General features: G+C 52.3%; 1 protein-coding gene and 1 long non-coding RNA gene across 8 annotated transcripts in view; one reads left to right on the forward strand and one right to left on the reverse strand.

Moving 5' to 3' along the window:
- Positions 1-10: 10 nt before the first annotated feature.
- LOC139363401 (uncharacterized) lies at positions 11-8,502 on the forward strand. Its single transcript, XR_011623712.1, has 4 exons — positions 11-2,473; positions 4,708-4,861; positions 5,864-6,053; positions 7,231-8,502. It is a non-coding gene; the product is annotated as an uncharacterized lncRNA (long non-coding RNA).
- A 1,650-nt stretch (positions 8,503-10,152) lies between these two features.
- The window catches only part of LOC105489577 (tau tubulin kinase 1), a 45,705-nt gene continuing 37,134 nt past the window's right edge, over positions 10,153-18,723 (reverse strand). For 3 of the 7 annotated variants that reach the window (XM_071096999.1, XM_011754470.2, XM_071097001.1), the window contains 2 exons: positions 14,097-15,691; positions 10,153-13,432 (listed from right to left, as the gene is read on the reverse strand). In XM_071096999.1, coding sequence (XP_070953100.1) covers positions 13,036-13,432; positions 14,097-15,691 — 1,992 coding nt within the window. In that variant the 3' untranslated portion in view covers positions 10,153-13,035. The remainder of the gene's footprint in view (positions 13,433-14,096; positions 15,692-18,723) is intronic. The other 4 variants (XM_011754472.3, XM_071097000.1, XR_011623705.1 and 1 more) reach the window with 3 other exon arrangements.

Genomic DNA, 18,723 nt, shown 5'->3' on the forward strand with positions numbered 1-18,723 from the left:
GGCCCTCCCTAGCCACCAGATCTCCAGGGACCCCTACCTGTCTTGCCTGGTGCCTGGGGGAAGGGGAAGCCATCCATTCAGAGGTCACTGGCTCGTGGCTCTGGGGCTTACCCATTAGTGTTCAAGGACCAAGGCTACCATGATGAGGTAACTGGGTGACGGCATAGGAGGTGAGCTCCTACCCCCTTGGTCAGCAGAGCTCCCAGGATCCCTAAGAAGAGGAGGCCCCTGGGGCCTGGGGCTAGCTCTCCCAGGGTGCCCTTTGTCCTATGAGACCTTAGATCAGCCTTGCCTATTTGCAGCTACAGCCATGGCCTGGCTGACAGCCCAGGATTCAGAGCTGAAAGCTGGATCCTAACCAGGTTTCCTTCTGCTGAGCCATGAGGCCTCCTCGCATCCCTCTCCCCCGCTGGGAGCTGATGCCTTGGCCTGAGACACACCTGTGATCACACTGGGCAACTTAACCTCTCTGAGGGTCCCACGCTCGTCCCATTCCCACCTCACTCAGGGACTCTCCCCATACATATGGTTCCAACTGCCTGTCCCATTCCCCTATTTCCAGCAGCTTCCTAAATTACCTTTTGGAGGGATAGGGAATGGCAGGGGGTGCATTGCCAAGGTCTTGCCATAGGTACCTGCAATGCCTAAGATTACCTTTTGGAGGGGTAGGGAATGGGGGAGGGGGCGTTACCAAGGTCTTGTCATAGGCACATGCAATACCTAAGACTCAATGTTCAATCTGACCTTCCCACTCAATTCTCAATCATGGTCCCTGCAGAAAAAGTACAGCAGAGACCAGCAATGTCCGGTTTATTCTCATCTGATTCTCCAAACACTTGGCTGGCAGACCCACTAGTTTAATCCAGCTCCTACTTTGAACAGGTCAGAAAACTAAAGACAGGGTGGGGACCTGCTGGGGTCACACAATGACTCAGCAGCAGAACTGAAGAAAAGAGCGGGTCCCCTGACTCCAGACCAGGAATCTCACTTTTGACCCAAGCTGCTGAGCTGGTGATGTCCCAGTCTGCTCCAGACTGGGCTCCCTGAGAAAGCTCTGGGAAAGGAGCTAAATCGATGGCATGGCATGTGTTAATGGGGGTGCTGACAGCCATGGAGTGAAGCAAGAGGCAGCTAATGGTGGTGACAGTGACAGGGGGTGACAATAAGAAGAGACGTTTGAGTCTCTAGTGCATCCTCGCCATTCTGAAGGGTACATAGATGCCTCAGACACAGTCCCTACCCTTAGGGAGCCTACAGGAGGGTTGCAATAAGCTAACCCTCCCTGTCTCCAGTGTCACCCCTTTCAACCCATTCTCCACACACTGGCCACAGTGAACATTTAAACACAGATCTAAGAGGGTCATATTCCTGTTTAAAACCTTTCACCAGATTCTACTGCCTGAGGGGGAAAGTCCAGCTCCTTCGCTTGGCCCTTATGACTTCCCTAGGACCAGATTCTCTCCCCCAGTCCACCCCTGACCCCTCTCCAACATGCCCCCTTCCCTCTAGTTCTCTGCACACACCAGCTCATTGGCATGTCACGCCTTAGTGTGGTCCCTTGGACAATGTGGCCTCCTCCTCATTCACCAAGTGAATGCCCAGGCCTCCCTGAAGACCAGCTCAAGGGGAGATACCTCCACCCCTCTCATCCTCACTCACATGTGACCTCACACTGTTGGCTCCTCCCTCATTTAGTACTATGTAATAATATTATTAATATAAAATGTATACAGCACCATAACACTTTGCAGCTCCTGAGAGGTAAGTTTTGTGGTCACCCCATCTCCATGTCCCATCCAGTGGCTCCACAGGGTAATATTCTGAAGTTTTTCCACAGCCAGAGAGGACAGCTAACGAGGCCAACCTCAGCCATTGGCTGTGACCCCTTAGTTTTCACAATGGGAATTTCTTTCCTGCTTTAATATCAGAAATAGCTGATAATCATACAGTGGTTACCTCTCCCTCTTGACATTGGCTCCTAGGAAACTCAAATCTAAATCTGCAGCCCCGGCCAGACAGTGGCTCATGCCTGTAATTCCAGCACTTTGGGAGGCCAAGGCGGGTGGGTCACTTGAGGTCAGGAGTTTGAGATCAGCCTGGCCAACATGGCAAAACCCCGTCTCTACCAAAAATACAAAAAATTAGCTGGACATGGGGGCAAGCGCCTGTAATCTCAGCTACTCAGGAGGCTGAGGCAGGAGAATCACTTGAACCCGGGAGAGGGAAGGTTGTAGTGAGCCGAGATCGTGCGACTGCAGTCCAGCCTGGGCAACAGGAGCGGAATTCTGTCTCAAAAAATAAAAAATAAAAAAATCTGCAGCCTCTTTCCACAGAGAGTAATCTGGCATTAATTTTACTTCTGGCTCCATCTTATTCCCTGGCCCTACCCCATATGGAAGCTCTCGTCTCTAATGTCATTGAAGAATGATGGTGACAGTGACCATGATGGCTGATGATGGAGCTGGACAGGCAGGTATGAAATGCTGAGTCTAACCAGAGGATAGATAGATCAACTCTGAATCACCAGTTAAGAGCTGATTTTGATTGTATTTTAACCATCCTCCAACCCCTCCAACATGGGAATTCTAACCTGAGCTCAGAGGCCAAGGTAGAGACCTTCATTTATACCCAACTGGATGGAGAGGAGCCTTGTGCAATGGAAAAATAACTCCTGGCCAGGCATGGTGGCTCATGCCTGTAATCCCAGCACTTTGCGAGGCCAAGGTGGGTGGATCACTGGAGGTCGGGAGTTCGAGACCAGCCTGGCCAACATGGTGAAACCCCGAATCTACTGAAAATACAAAAATTAACCAGGCATAGTGGCTCATGCCTGTAATCCCAGCTACTCGGGAGGCTGAGGTAGGAGAATCGCTTGAACCCAGGAGGTGGAGGTTGCAGTGAGCTGAAATTGCACCACTGTACTCCAGCCTGAGTACAGTATAAGAATAAGACTTTGACTCAAAAAAAAAAAAAAAGAAAAAGAAAAAATAACTCCTTAATTGGAATTATTACTAGAAATATTGGAGGGTTCAGGAAAAAATACATTCTTGGAATAACCAATTTGAGATTGCTTGCAATAGGGAATTCTTACACTTTAGGCCTTTTACTATTTTGCCCCCTCCCCATTAAGTGACCACAGATGACCTACCCATCTTAACTGGGGCTTCAGTGACCATTAACCATTGCTGCAACCCATGTAATCATTTCCTACACTGTTGATGGTGGCAATGACAAAATCAATTGCAGTGGTAAGTACGGTGATGGATGGATGGTATAATAGTAAGGGAGGGTGGGGATCCTGGTGATGGAAGTGATGGTGACGGGGTGATTGAAGTAGAGATGAGAGGATGGGGCCAGGGCCACTGGTAGTAGTGATGTGGTCATGAGGGTAGTGGTGCTGATGAGGATTATGTGACAGATGTGGTAATGCTGGTGACAGTGATCTGGTGATGGTGGTGATGACACGATGGTGGTAAGGATGGTGGTGGTGCTGTGATGGTGGTAATGAGGGTGATGGTGATGTGGTGATGGTGGTAATGGTGGTGGTGGTGATGTGATGGTGATAATAATGGTGGTGGTGATGTGTTGGTGGTAATGATGCTGGTGGTGATGTGGTGATGGTGATGATGATGGTAGTGATGTGTTGATGGTAGTAATGATGGTGGTTATGTGGTGATGGTTGTAATGCTGATGGTGATGATGTGGTGATGGTGATAATGATGGTGGTGGTGATGTGATGGTGGTAATGATGGTGGTGGTGATGTGAGGGTGGTAAAGATGGTGGTGGTGATGTGAGGGTGGTAAAGATGGTGGTGGTGATGTGAGAGTAATGGTGGTGGTGGTGTGGTGATGGTGGTAATGATGGTGGTGGTGATGTGGTGATGGTGATAATGGTGGTGGTGATGTGTTGATGGTGGTAATGATGCTGGTGGTGATGTGATGGTGATGATGATGGTGGTGATGCATTGATGGTGGTAATGATGGTGGTTATGTGGTGATGGTTGTAATGCTGATGGTGATGATGTGGTGATGGTGATAATGATGGTGGTGATGTGAGGGTGGTAATGATGGTGGTGGTGATGTGATGGTTGTAATGCTGATGGTGATGATGTGATGATGGTGATAATGATGGTGGTGGTGATGTGATGGTGGTAATGATGGTGGTGGTGATGTGAGGGTGGTAAAGATGGTGGTGGTGATGTGAGGGTAATAGTGGTGGTGGTGTGGTGATGGTGGTAATGGTGGTGGTGATGTGATAGTCTTCATGATGGTGTTGGGGATGTGATGATGGTGGTAATGATGGTGGTAATATGGTGATGGTGGTAATGGTGGTGATGTGGTGATGTGGTGATGGTCGTCATGATGGTGTTGGGGATGTGATGATGGTGGTAATGATGGTGGTGGGGATGTGGTGATGGTGGTAATGATGGTGGTGGGGATGTGGTGATGGTAATAATGATGGTAGTGGGGATGTGGTGATGGTGGTAATGATGGTGGTGATGTGATAATAGTAATGACGATGGTGGTAATGATGGTGGTGGGGATGTGATGGTGGTAATGATGGTGGGGGTGATGTGGTGATGGTGGTAATGATGGTGGTAATGATGATGTTGCTGATGTGGTGGTGATGGTGAAGGAGGTGATGATGCTGTGTAAGCTCCCTGACAGCAAGGACCTTGTCTTTTGTTTATCATTATGTCTTCAAAGCCTAGTGGTGGTGATTGTATAGTTTGGGAGAAGAATGTCTATGATCTGAGCGAAGATGAAGCTAGTAATGGTGGATAATGAAGACAGAGGTGCGGACTGTGGTAAAATTGGTGATGGTGATCATGGATGGTGTTACACCACTTCCGGTTTAAAGGTGAGGAGAAATGCAGAAGATGCCACCTGGAGTTGCTGAAAACGGGCTTACGTCATATTACCTCTAACCCATGGCCATGCAGGCACTCTCCTTCCATATCACCTCATCAACTTGGGCAATAAGCAGTCTCCTGAAACTCCTGAGGACTTAGAAAGATGGTTCTAAGTCCTTTAGCCTTGGGTTGGCCTCATCTCTTGTCCTGGCCTTGACTCATCAGTAGCCATGGGAAAATCTCAGCAGGCCCCAGTGTCTGGTGATCAGAGACACAAGACCCTCCACATTCCCACCCCTGTCTCTTTTCTGAGGGGCCCCTCTCTATCAACAAAGGCTCATCTAAATGTCCCTGGTCTGTGGCTCCCATCTAGCCCCTGACAGAGCAACCTTGCTCAAGCCGTGTATTTCTCTGGGCCCCTTCCCTCACACCTCTCTTTGACCATGGGACAAAGAAATGTCTTTCTGTGGGGGAACAGGGAGAAGGTCTGCCAGGGACCAGGGAGGCCCTTACATGCAGAGCATCAGGTAGTCCCTGACAGCCAAGCTGGGCCTCAGGAAGTGAATGTGCCTGACAAGTCTCAGGCTGCTGGGGGCAAGAGGTAGGCAGAGTGTCTCTGCAATGCCTTAAAGCCTTGTTCCTTGGCACAGCCTGCCCTGGCTCCAAGCCTGGCCCTGCTCCCTTGTCACTCCTCTCTTCCAGTCCACGATTTATGCCTGTGACTCCATGCAGTCTCGCCCCCCACACTTTGCCCATGCTGAACTCCATGCAGTCTCGCCCCCCACACTTTGCCCATGCTGCTCCCCTGTCCCCCGGGAATGTTGTCTCCTCTCTCTGACCAGCTGCTGTTTGTTTGTCCTTCAAAATTCAGTCCAAGAGGCACATCTCTCTCTGGGGGTCTTCCTTGAAGCTCTCAGTCTGGGCTGGGAGTTCCTCCCTATGTATCAAGGCACATGCCACATGCAAAATGAAAGTTAATTTCCAATCACTTTTTTTTTTTTTTTTTTTAGAGACAGGGTCTTGCTCTGTCACCCAGGCTGGAGTACAGTGGCATGATCATAGCTCAGTACAGCATCGAACTCCTGGGCTCGGGTGATCCTCCTGCTCAGCCTCCTAAGCAGCTAGGACTGCCGGCGCATACCATCACACCCAGCCCCAGCCACCTCCTTGAGGGCATGCTGTTCTTTGTCTCAATGCCTGGTCAGTGCCCAACATCTGGCATAGCCTCTAGCACATGTTGGGCTCAGCAATAGTCTGCAGAATTAGTTAAATTAATGGGTTGGATGAATGAAAGATGGATTAAATAAATAATGAATGAATAATCCATGACATTCATTCATTCAATCTCAATAATCCAGAAAATTTAAAAATACAATAAGGTACCATTTTTATCTGTTTAATTGTTTGGGGGGTTTCTCCTAGAATTAGACTTGAAGAAGTAAGATAGGTTGGAGCCAAGAAGTTCTAGCGCCAAGTTTAGCACTATTTGAAATAGTGAAAATAGTGAAAAGTCAGAAAGGTAATGAAAAATCAATATGGAGCTGGTTAAATAGATTATGGAACATGCATGCCATGGAATATGAGTAGCCTTTAAAAAGAACACAAGGATTCTCATCATTGCTGGTGGAAGTGTAAAATGATGTAGCAATTTTGGAAAAGTTTGGTAATTATTCAAAATGTTAAACATATCTGTACCATATGATCCAGCAGCAATTCCACTCCTAGGTATATACCCAAGAGAAGTGAATGCATACATCCACACAAAAACTTGTACACAAATGTTCATAGCAGCATTACTCATCATAGTCTAAAGCAGAAACAACCCAAAGTCCATCAACTGACAGATGGACAAACAAAATGTGGTATGTCCATATAGTAAAACATTATTTGGCAATAAAAAGGAATGAAGTACTGATAAATGCTACAATACGGCAGTACTTTGAAAACATGCTAAGTGAAAGAAGATAGTCACCAAAACATCATATACATACATATGAAGGGAGGACCACCTGAGCCCAGGGCTGGGGAGGGGCGTCGAGGCTGCAGTGAGCCATGATTGTGCTGCTGCACTCCAGCCCGGGTGACAGAGTGAGACCCTGTCTCAAAAACAAAAACAAACAAACAAACAAACAAACAAAACATATTTCAGAATAGTAGGTATAATATGTTCTTCTTTTTATTTATAATAAATATGTATATATAGACAGAAAGAGAGCTATTAATTACAAATAGGGAAAGGAAGGTCTGAAATGGTACACACCAAGCCATTTGCAAGAGTTACCTCTATGTGGTCAGCTTCGTGGATAGGGAGGGGGCTTTTGTTTTATAAGCCTTTAGCATTTGCCTTTTTACCATAAGTATGTCCTGCTTTTGACAGTTTAAACAAGAAGGAAAGTGAAATCATATGGAGATTCCACTGAAGGCTGATGAATCAGGGCCTAGAGCACGCTGGCATCCACGCCAATGGAAAGAGTGTCCCAGGAGCCATGATGTTTCTCTAATGCCAGGGAGTGGCCTTCTTGGAGGGACAGCTGGACTTTGTGAGTGTGGGCCTTTTTCCCTTGGATCTCAGGCAAAGCCAGGAGCCTGGCCTGGAACCAAAGTTGTTTATATATTGACGAGGTGAAAGATTTACACCGAGTGAACCTAGGGTTCAAAATTCACAAACTCCTACGGTATGTACACTAGAGCAAAGCTTCCTTTCTGCCCAGCTCTCCTGCCCCACGGCGGCCAGACACCTCTCACTCATTTCACCTCCTTTCCAGATATAAAGTTGTACATTATATGTATGCTTCTTTTTCTTATTCTTGGTCTTGGAGACTGGTCCATAAGTATATACTATACAAAGAGACAACTCCTCATTTATTTTTTTAGAGAAAGAGGTCTCATTATGTTCCCCAGGCTGGACTCAATCTCCTGGACTTAAACAATCCTCCTACCTCAGCCTCCCAAGTGGCTAGACTACAGACACACCACAGCACTCAGCTAGCCTCCTTCATCTTAGAGTCTCACATCACCCCGTGGTGGGGGCCCCATTTTATGGGTGGACCATGCTCTACTGAGCAGCCCCAGTTGGGCATTTAGATTTCTTCTGAACTTTTATAGGTCCATAGTCTCTTATCCAAACTGTTGGGATCAGAAGTACATACATGTACGGTTGACCTTTGAACAACATGGGTTTGAACTGCACTGGTCTGATTTTTCTCAATAAAAGTCACAAGTTTTGTGCCTGCCTTTCCTGCTCCCCTTCCATCTCTTCTACCCCTGCCGCCTCTGCCACCCCGAGACAGCAAGACCATTCCCTCCTCTTCTCCTCCTCAGCCTGCTCAATGTGAAGACAGCGAGGATGAAGACCTTTATGATGGTCCACTTCCACTTAATAATATATTTTCTCTTCCTCATGGTTTTTTAAATAACATTTTCTTTTCTTTAGCTCACCTTATTGTAAGAATACAGTATATAATATATATAAAACATATAAAATACGTGTTAATCGACTGTTTATTATTGGTAAGGCTTCTGGTCAACAGTAGGCTACTGATGAAGTCTTGGGGGAATCAAAAATTATATGCAGAGGTTCAACAGCAAGGGGCTCGGTGCCCCTAACCCCTGTGTTGTTCAAGGATCAACTATATATATATATATATTCAGAAAGGCAATTTAGCACATATTCCATATATTATAAAATACCCTAATGGTGGGCTGGGCACGGTGGCTCAAGTCTGTAATCCCAGCACTTTGGGAGGCCGAGGCAGGCAGATCACCTGAGGTCAGGAGTTCAAGATCAGCCTGGCCAAAATGGTGAAACCCCGTCGCTACTAAAAATACAAAAATTAGCTGGGCGTGGTGGCAGGCACCTGTAACCCTGGCTACTGGGGAGGCTGAGGCAGGAGAATAGCTTGAACCTAGGAGACGGAGGTAGTAGTGAGCTGAGTCCACACCACTGCACTCTAGCCTGGGCAACAATAACAAAACTCCGTCTCAAAAAAATAAAAAATAATAAAATAAAATACCCTAATGGGACCTACCCCATCATCAAACATGTTAATGTTTCCATTGCAAATATGGATGATAAGTGGAATTAATAAACATTATAAATGGTCTTGTCAGTTTTTTTTTTTTTAATAACAAGGGAGTGTGTGCCAATCTAATGGGAGAAATCCCAGTTTTCAGAACTTTCTGGGTTTCACAAGTGCAGATGAGGCTTTCTGGAGCCATACAAAGAAGACTGCAGTGAATAATTTTGGACGCATGTAATTTTGCAAGTGTACAAGTACATCCATAGGATGCATTTCTAAAGTAGAGAAGCTGGGACACAAGCTATGCTTATTTGTGATTTTGATAGATGTTTTCATAATAATAACGTTGCCTGTGAGCTGCTACACTGCGTGGTTTTCCAAACACTCTCACTTTTGTCTGTTAACTTTGGGGTAATGAAAATTCTTCCTCGAGAGTGGCAAGGAGGAAGAGAAGTGAATTAAAGGGTACAGGCAGGGTGTGGTGACTCACCCCTGTAATCCCAACACTTTGGGAGGTTGAGGCAGGCCGATCACATGAGGTCAGGAGTTCGAGACCAGTCTGGCCAACATGTTGAAACCCTGTCTCCAGTAAAAATACAAAAATTAGCTGGGCATGGTGGCGCCCATCTGTAATCCCAGCTACTTGGAAGGCTGAAGCACAAGAATCACTTGAACCTGGGAGGTGGAGGTTACAGTGAGCTGAGATCATGCCACTGAACCCCTGCCTGGGCAACAGAGCGAGACTCCCTCTCAAAAAATAAATAAATAAATAAAAATAAATAAGGGGTATAAACATACAGTTAGATAGAAGGAATAAATTCATTGTTCAAAAGCAGAGTAAGGTGACTATATTTAACCAAAATGTATTGTACTTGGGTAATGGATGCTGTAAACACCCTGGCTTGGTCACTACACATTATATACATGTAACAAAATTTCTCATGTACTCCATCAATTTGTACAAATAATTTAAAAAATTCTTCCTCCTGGCCTCTCTTCACAAAGCCAGACTCAGTCTCTGGCCCTCAGGAGAAGCATCCAGAGGGCTGTGAGAGTGTACGCTTTGCAGTCAGAATGACAGCAGGACAGTCCCCTTCCTCCTCTGTGACCCTGAGCAAGTTACCTGTGTCTGTCCTGAGCTTTCATTTCCTCCCCTGCCTCCAGGACAGTCCCTCTGCACTTGCCCACCAACCTGTGCTCCGCTTTCCTGCCCAGCCCCGGCCCCAGGAACTGGGTTTTGCCTGCCCACCCGCAGGGAAGAAGAGTCCAGGCCAACAGAAAAAGGTCCACAGGCTTTTTAATGGTGTGATGGCTACTTCCCTTCCGAGACCCGATCTAATCATTGACAGTGGCTTCCAGGGTGTTGGGGTGGGGTGGACAGGTGCAGGATGGGCAGAGGCCATGCAGTGACTGGGAAGGGCTTGGGGAGGGGTGTTACATTCTGTTTGGCATGTAAACATTCTTAGGTGGCTTCCCGAGGGAGGGGAAGGGCAACTTCCTGCTCCCCACCCCATGCCCACCAGGGCTAGTCCCTGGAGTTGAGAAGACTGAGCAAACCAGGCCCCTGTGAGGAGCTGGGAAATGGGGAGCCTGGGGCACAGCCCCTCTCCTCTCCTGTGCCCCCTTCGTGCACGATGTGGCTGGGGAGGGAAGGCATGTGTTGGGGTGAGCAGACCCTGCATCTGAGTCAGTGACATAGGTTGTTCTGACAGGAAGTGCTGAGGGAGGTGGTGTGACACTTTTACAGAGGAAGGGCTCAGGACCTGGAGGCCTGGTGGAGAAAATGAATGCTCAGGGGGAAGAGGCTGCAGCTGGGGTTGGGGGCACCGGGAGATGTGGCTTCCTCTGCCCTGGATCCTTCTTGGGGAGAGGCACAGAGGCAGTCCCCTAGGTGACCCCCTCCCCACTGGCCCACTTTACCTCTCCCACCTCACCTGGTGACATTCAGAGACTCAGATGCCTGAGGTCAGTTGGGAGCCCTAGGGTGGTTCGGAATCCCAAGGGAAGACTGGGTTTTGCGTCTCTGCCAGCTCCAATGCTGAGTGAAGCTGAGGGTAGAATGGACCTGGGGCTCTCTCAGGTCCCCCTCTTCCTCCCAGCTCCAAACCAGGGTGTTGTTGGTCCTGGGGCAGAGGTGAGGCTGGGGGCCCTACATTCACGGTTCGGTTGGTGGCAAGGAGCAGGCCCAGGGCCTGGGCACCAGGAGTCATGTCCTGGTCCCCACCTGGCACGAGCTGATTGTCATTCGGAGAAGCTCTAGGTGAGAGGCAGTGGTCCCTCCTCCACTCCCTCTGCTGGACCCAGAGGGCAGTAGAGGGCCTTGGGAGGGCCTCAAGTTGACAAGGAGGGCTCTGTCCGGAGAAGTTTCCTGAGTGTTCTGGGAGCTTCTGCATCAGCGTAGGGTGGATATCAAAGACTGTCCACCCAGGAGTCCTCCCCTCGGCTGGTCTGCAGAGAAGCCACCACCGTGGCCTGACAGTGGCTGCCCAAGCTGCTGACTCTCCATGAGGGGGAGGGTGCTTTCAGGGTCAGCTGCCTCATGGGCATCCTTCTGGGTGATGGTGGCTGGATGCAGCCAGACCGCTGGGGCACACTAAGGCCTTTCTTCCTCTTTCCCTGGATGTCTTGGCTTGCTCTCTGTGACTCAGGGAAGGACAGAGAGGCTAGGCCAGGGGACAGAGGCTGCAGGGGCCTGTCCAGATAGGCAGGGCTGGCTGTCCCATCTGCAGCCGGTGTGCTGCTTGCCCCAGATGTAGGCAGTTGAGGCTCATGATGAGGTGGGGTGAGCTATGCAGGAGCCAGAACCCAGGAAGAGTCCCCACATCCATTCCTGGAGTAGAGCGGCTGCACAGGCTGGGGTCGGGGCAAGAAGGAACAGGCTGAAGGGTGAGCTGAGGGAAGAGTGGGCTTGGGCTGAGGACCCATCACTCAAGCATTCGATCTGGAAGTTAGAAGGGCCTTTCTGCCTCCAGGGGCCAGCTGTCTGTTGGTCGACCTCTCTCTGCTCTCTCTGCCCATTGCGGGAGACGATGCCTGAGCCAGCCCTCCCTCCCTCCCACAGAAGGGAGGACAGGGAGGGTGACTCCACCAGAACTGAGTCCTCGAATCTCCAAAGGGCCAGTGCAAAGATGGTAACCAGCCACTTTCCACCTGCATTGAACTCAGGAAAGAGCAGGTTGGCTGGAACTGCAGTAGACAGGACTGAGGTTAGATGACAGGAAGGAATTCCTGATGGTGAGGGGTCCTGAGCACTAGATCAGGGGAACAGGGGAGGGAGTAAAACTTTGTTAAAGCCCCCTCCAACATCCCACTGGGAAATACTTGCCCAGGAAGGCAGCCCACACGCTTCCTATGGTTCCCACAGAGGCACCACCCAAATTTAGGAGGCAAGAGGTTTCTGCACCCCAGAGGTGCAGGGGAGCACATCCCCTGCCCACAGAATCACCTGCCCACCCATCTCCAAGATCACTTGCCCACTGCCTCCCACCGAGTTGTCCAGGATGGAGTCAACTTTGGGGCAGGTCAGACCTGCCTCCTCACACCTGAGTAGACCGATATCCCCTGGGTCCCCAACTCCAGCCTGGCAGTCCAGAGGCCATCCCTGGCCACAATGGCTCCCAGAAGACTGTGGGGCTGGACCCTCGGGGGGAGGCTGGAGCCTCCACTTCTGGAATTTGAGGCTACTTCTCTGAAGGGGTAGGGGGACTTTGGCTGGAAAGGGGTCGGAGGAGGGCAAGGCGCCGCAGGAGGTGTAGGCAGAGGTTGCTGGGGGAGCATGGAGAGCAGCCCAGGCCTGGTGGGCGAACGAACCGGGCGTCCCCAGAAGTGGAGTCCTCGATGAAAAGTGGCTGAGCCTTCCCCGGGGCGGAGAGACTGATGTGAGGCTGGCCGGCCTGACGGGCGGCAGGAGGATGAGAAGACACAGGGCGAGGAAGGGGAGGCAGACCCTCCCCGCGGCGCGGTGCCGCGTCCCCCACCGGCCCTGAGGGCTGGTGGGGCGCCGCGTGTGCTCGCGTGCGTCCTCGCGGGTGCAGGCGGAAAGCTGGGGCCAAGGGTGGCGCGCGTCGGGCGCGTAAGGCTGTGCTGGGAGCTGCTCCAGTGTGACCGGCTGCGGGTGGGGGGCCGGGGTGAGGGTGGGGGACCGCGGAGAGCCGCGGGCGTCATTATCTGGCCCCAGCCCGGCCCTCCGCGCCTCCTGGCCGGCCTTTGGTTGTTGCGCGCTGAGCCTGGAGTTTCCCTCTGGGTCCTTTCTTGGAGCCCCCGGGGGAAGGGGTGCCATCAGGCTGGGCCCGGGCCGACGGGACGCCCCGGGGCGGGGGGACCCCGGGCCGGGCCTGGTGCGAGGGGGAGGGGCTCTCTCTGCGGGACAGGGACTGGCTCCGGGGGGACGCGCTGGCATTGCGCGCGGCGGAAGTGGACGTGGGGAGGCCCGGGCTGCGCGGGGCTGGGGGCCTGGCTCCGGCTTGGGCTCGCCCTGGGCCCAGGCCGCGGCCAGGAGGTTGTTTGGGGCGGAGGTCAGCAGCAGTGGCCGACCCCGGGGGAGTCTGCAGCTGGAGCCTGCTTGAGAGCAGAAGGCAGGAGAAAAGAAGAGGGCAAAGAAACAAGACAAGGAGAAATATTTCAGAATCCTCCTGGGCACTGAGCACTGGAGTCCTGCATCCTCAGAGCTGAGACTGAGACCATGGCACAGATGGGTAAACTGAGGCCTGGCATTCTGTCCTGCAGGGCAGGACCTTGAGGGGCCACACGCTCCCAGGCTGCTGCTGGAATAACCTGCTGCTGGCTTTCTTTGGGGTCCTCATTTCATCTTTAAAATTCTCATGGATTTTGCATTCTAATCTAGAATATACCTATGTTTATATTAATATGAAATGTTTTCTCCCAAGGAGTCAAAGCACTGGGTTTTATCCTTTGGCTTCCAATGCCCCATGGCATACCAGAGGCTGTGTGTGGACCCACTGGCCCCCATCAGCTTTTCCTAAGCCTGGTCTCTCTGGCACCCTCTCCACACATGCTTACTGAAGCCATTCCCCTGAGCCCAGTAACAGGGCTGGAACCCGAATCAGAGTGAGGCAGAGCACAGTTGGGAGGTGCTGGACCAGAGGTGTCACTGAGGGTCCCTCCTGATCTTCCATAGCCCCTGACCTTGGTTCTGGAGAAGCCCCTGCTGGTGGAGGCCTGTGGCCACCCTCTGCCCACCCTGGGGCTGGCAGTGGTTTCTCACCTGCTGGTGATGGCTGTGTCCGATGCTGGGGCCGCGCCGTGGGATTTGCTGGGGAGCTGCTGGGCTGCAGCAGGCATGGGCATGCGGAGGCCAATGGGGCGGGGAATCCGGCTCCGGGTGGCGGCTGCCCGCCCGGCCTTCCTGGGCAAGGCCACTGCCGGCTCAGAGGCGGGCGTGTCCTCCTCGGAGCCCGTGCCTGAGAGGGTCTCAGAGGCACGGCGCTGCTCCTCACTGGAGGAGGACGAGGCCCCTGAGGCCAGCCGCAACAGCAGGCGGCCCTGCCTCTTCTCCATCACCAGCCGCGCCAGGTCCTGCTGCAGCCGGGCCCGCTTGCTCCACCGCTCTTTGGCCGACAGTGAGCCTGAGGGCTCGGAGCCGGTGTCCTCCTCAGATAGCAGGATGGGGATACGGCTCCTGGGGCGAGAGCCTGGCATAGCATGGTGTCTGGGGGAGATGGTGGCCACTTTCTCAGGGCTGGGCTCCAGTGGGGACACCGGGGCTGGACTGTCTGCAAGGGCCGGGCCATTGGGCAGTGAGTTTGTGGCCATCGCTGAGGGGGTTTCCCCGGGGGGCCCAGACAGGGCACAGCCCTCTATCTCGGCCCCATTCAGCCCTGACAGGGCGAGGCCGTTCTCCAGGGGCGCTGGGGCCCCCTCCTCCACAGTGCCCCCATCAGAGGCCAGCTCCAGACCCAGCTCGCCCCCAGTGCTGAACTCCTCAGGCCGCAAGGCTTGTCCACTGGAAGACATGACGTTGAGGTGGGTTTTCTCCGCAATGTGCACAAAGGTCCTCTCAACTTTGGTGAAGGGTGAGGAGGTGACTGCCACGCCCCCGGCCCCTGTGGTCACTGTCCCGGCCCCCGGCCCTGCCCCAGGCCCCGGGGGTTTGGGTTCAGACTTGAGGACAGAGGAGAGGGTGCCTGGCTCAGATACGTCCAGCTGGCTGCCCGTGGGCTGGGGCCGCTCATGCTGAGGAGTGAGGGCAGCCAGGGTGCCCAGGTCAGGGTCGGGGGCCAGTTCGGCAGTGACGGGCGACTTCTTCATGTCGCCAGGAGAGACGAGCACCAGCGTTTTGGAACCCTCCTCAGGCTCCAGGTCCCCATCGGCCATGGAAGCCCGGCCCCTGGACTCCTTTTGATCGTCTGCCAGCAACGTGGACGGGGCGCCCTCCTGGCTCCTGTCGGTGCTCCTCTCACTCCCCTCACTGCTGGAGCCACTGCGAGGCCCCAGCACCTCCCCCAAGGCAACTGCCGCCGCAGCCTCTTCCTCCTCCTCTTCCTCCTCCTCCTCCTCTTCTTCCTCCTCCTCTTCCTCTTCCTCCTCGTCTTCCTCATCCTCTTCTTCCTCTTCCTCATCTTCCTCTTCCTCCTCCTCCTCCTCTTCCTCCTTCCCATTAGCCTGAGGCTGAACAGGAGACAGCGGGACCTGGGGGGTGGTGAGCAGCATGTGGGAGAAGCCCACCCTCCGGACCCTGTTGAGCAACCGCGCCCGTTCTCGGTAATCGGAGAGGTCCCTCTTGAAGTCCTGGTAGGGCAGACTCAGAGGCACAGCTCTTGGGAGGCCATTCACCTCAAATGGGGGCGCCACGGAGAACACCTGCAAGGGGCACACACAGGGACCCTCTGAGGTCACCCACCCTCCTGGACCCAGGGAGACTTCAACTGCACCCACAAGCTAGGAGACTCACAGGCCTGAGTCATCTACCAGAGTGTGAGCTCCATAAAGGTAAGCACAGGCATTGGGTCTGTCTTGTTCACTGCTCTGTCCTCAGGGCCTAGAATGGTCTCTGGCACCTAGTGAGTGCTCAGCAAACCTCTGATGAATGACTGTCCATGCTCTAGGTCCCCTGAAGTCCCAGGCCCTGATCCTGGTGGACTTTCTGCCTCCCAGCCTCTCCATGTCCCCAGCCCCTCTCATCGCCATGTGCATCCTTCACCTGAGTCAGCAACAATAACAGAAAATGAAAACTGAAAGGAACCACGACCACCACGCAGCTCAGCCCTTCCTTTTACAGATGAGAAAGCCAGGCCCAGAGATGGGTGGCAGGTGTCTGCGCCACTTCCTGGATGGGCTGTGCCAGGCTGGCTCCTAGATGCCCTTAGTACCACTTCCGGGTGTGCAGTTTCTCTGTGGCCAGAGAGCTGGCTGCCCAGGGCCACCAGATCCTGTGCTGGACAAGGGCAAAGGTGTGGCTGTCCTCTACCCTTAAAAGTGCAGGCTGGGCCCCTGGACCTCCAGTCCATCCTCTCAGCCAGGAATTTGTCCAGCCCTCGACAGGTATACTTAAGCTTCATTCCGTTTTCCTCTTCAAAGCTTTGTGCAGAGCCTTTGGCAATGTGATGGCCAAACCAGTCCTTGGTTTTCTAGGCTCTTGCCATGTCCCCCTTAGCTTCCTTCCTTCCAGACTAGAAAGGTCTGACCACCTGCTCAGGACCTTGGCTGCTGTGTTTCCTTTGCTCTCGCTCCATCCACCCTGTTCAATACACAGACATCCCCAGGCACCTGCAATGCCCTGGGCCCATTAGGGCTGACACAGCTTTGTTCCATGGTGGGACGGTGCTGATGGTGTCCAGCACTTTGCTAGCGTTTTCTAACACGCTGGGCTTCTGTCTTCCTGAGCTAGCAGAACACAGCCCATCCAGGCCAGAAGCCCTGGGGATATCCTGCCTCCCCACTTTCCTGCCTCCCCACTTTCCTGCCCATCCATGCTGCCAAGGAGTCCTGCCAAGCATCCTTCTTAAACCTTTCTGTGTCTGCTACCCCAGGCCCACGAGCACAGCCTTGCCCTCTCTGGTGGTTCCCCAGCCACTGGCCTGCTCCCTCCATCCTGTACTGCTGTCCATCCTTTTTACATCTGCCTGAGTGATCTTCCTGAAATTTAATCTGATTCCATCTCTCTCTGCTTCAAATCTGCTATGGCTGCCACAGTCCTTAGGAGACAGTTCAGATCTTTTTTTTTTGATACGGAGTCCTGCTCTGTCACCGAGGCTGGAGTGCAAGTGGCGCAATCTCGGCTCACTGGGCTTACTGCAACCTCTGCCTCCTGGGTTCAAGTGATTCTCCTGCCTCAGCCTCCCCAGTAGCTGGGATTACAGGTGCCCTCCACCACGCCCGGCTGATTTTTTTTTTTTTTTGTATTCTTAGTACAGACAGGGTTTTGCCACCTTGGCCAGGCTGGTCTCAAGCTACTGACCTCAGGTGTTCACCTGCTTCGGCCTCCCAGAATGCTGGGATTACAGGTGTGAGCCACTGCGCCTGGCCTAAGACAGTTCAGATCTTTAACTTGGCGCATGAATCCCCCACCCAACCCTATGACCTGCTCCTACCTGCTGCTGTGGCCTCACTTACTGCAACAACCTCGGTCCCCTGCCCCTGCCTACACTCCACCCATTCTGATGCTTCCAGAAGTTCCTAAGTGCATCTTCCAGCTCACACTTAGCCCAGGCAGTTTCCTTCACCTGGGGGTCCCTCTTACCCCCTCTCTGCACATGATAACTTGCTACCCTTCCTTCAAGACCAGCTCAAGCAGCTCCTGGTCTTAGCAAAGGAGAGACAAAGCCTTCCTGTCAACTTTCCTGTCCACCCACCAAGCAGATTTACTTACTCTCCCTTTTCTACTTGTTTTTCACATCTTTCCATGAGAGAATCTCCCACCTGTTGTTCTACATGCATTTATTTATAGGGTTCTCTCTCTCTTGTTACACAGAGATCCCTGAGAGCTTCTTCATTCACTCCTTCAAGAAGTGGTCTTTGAATGTCTCTTGTCTTGGTCACCATGTTATAGTCTAAGAATCTGTGGATCAAGTATGAATGAGATAGAGATTGTCCTTAGTTTCTCTATATCAGGAAACTAAGTGGGGATATGCACATTCCACAAATGTTGTGATCATAAATGAGGTCATATAAGCAAAGGCATATAGCAGTTGCTCAATAAATGTTAGCTCTCTCCCCACCTCACCTCCCACCTCCTGCTCTGCTCGCTTTGGTTTGAAGGTCATTGGCAGAAAAGCCTGGATGCCACACCTATGGGGAATAGGGTGTGGAGAAGGGAGGGGGCTCTGCTAGCTGAAGCCTCCATGCAAATAGCACAAAGCCAGGTGGAGAGAAAGGCAGAGACCTCCAATGCTGAGGGTCTGTCCAGGGCTGGGGCTGCTCCCTTTCCCAACTGCCATGATCTTCCCTGTAATCAGACCATCAGTGAGGGTTTGGTGGGGGTGATGCAAGAATATAGCTTCAGATTCCAACAGGACACCAGCAACCCTGTTTGGGCCAGGTAAGGAACTTTCTTAGAAAACTCTTCTTAGTCAGAAAGTTTTCTTAGAAAGCTTTCTCAGAAAGCTCCCTACCTGGCTCAAACAGGGTTGCTAGAGTTTCCTCAGCCTGGGGAACATGGCAAAATCCTGTTTCCACTAAAAATACAAAAATTAGCTGGGCGTGGTTGTGCACGCCTGTGGTTCCAGCTACTCGGGAGGCTGAGGAGATCAAAACTGCAGTGAGCTGTGATCGCACTACTGCACTCCAGCCTGAGCAACAGAGCGACACTGTCTCAAAAAACACAAAAACAACAACAACAACAACAACAGCAACAACAAAAAACTTTGTCCCCTCCACATATAGGCTGGAAGTGT

The sequence above is a fragment of the Macaca nemestrina genome, chromosome 5, assembly GCF_043159975.1.
Source record: "Macaca nemestrina isolate mMacNem1 chromosome 5, mMacNem.hap1, whole genome shotgun sequence".
In the NCBI taxonomy this organism is placed as follows: domain Eukaryota; kingdom Metazoa; phylum Chordata; class Mammalia; order Primates; family Cercopithecidae; genus Macaca; species Macaca nemestrina.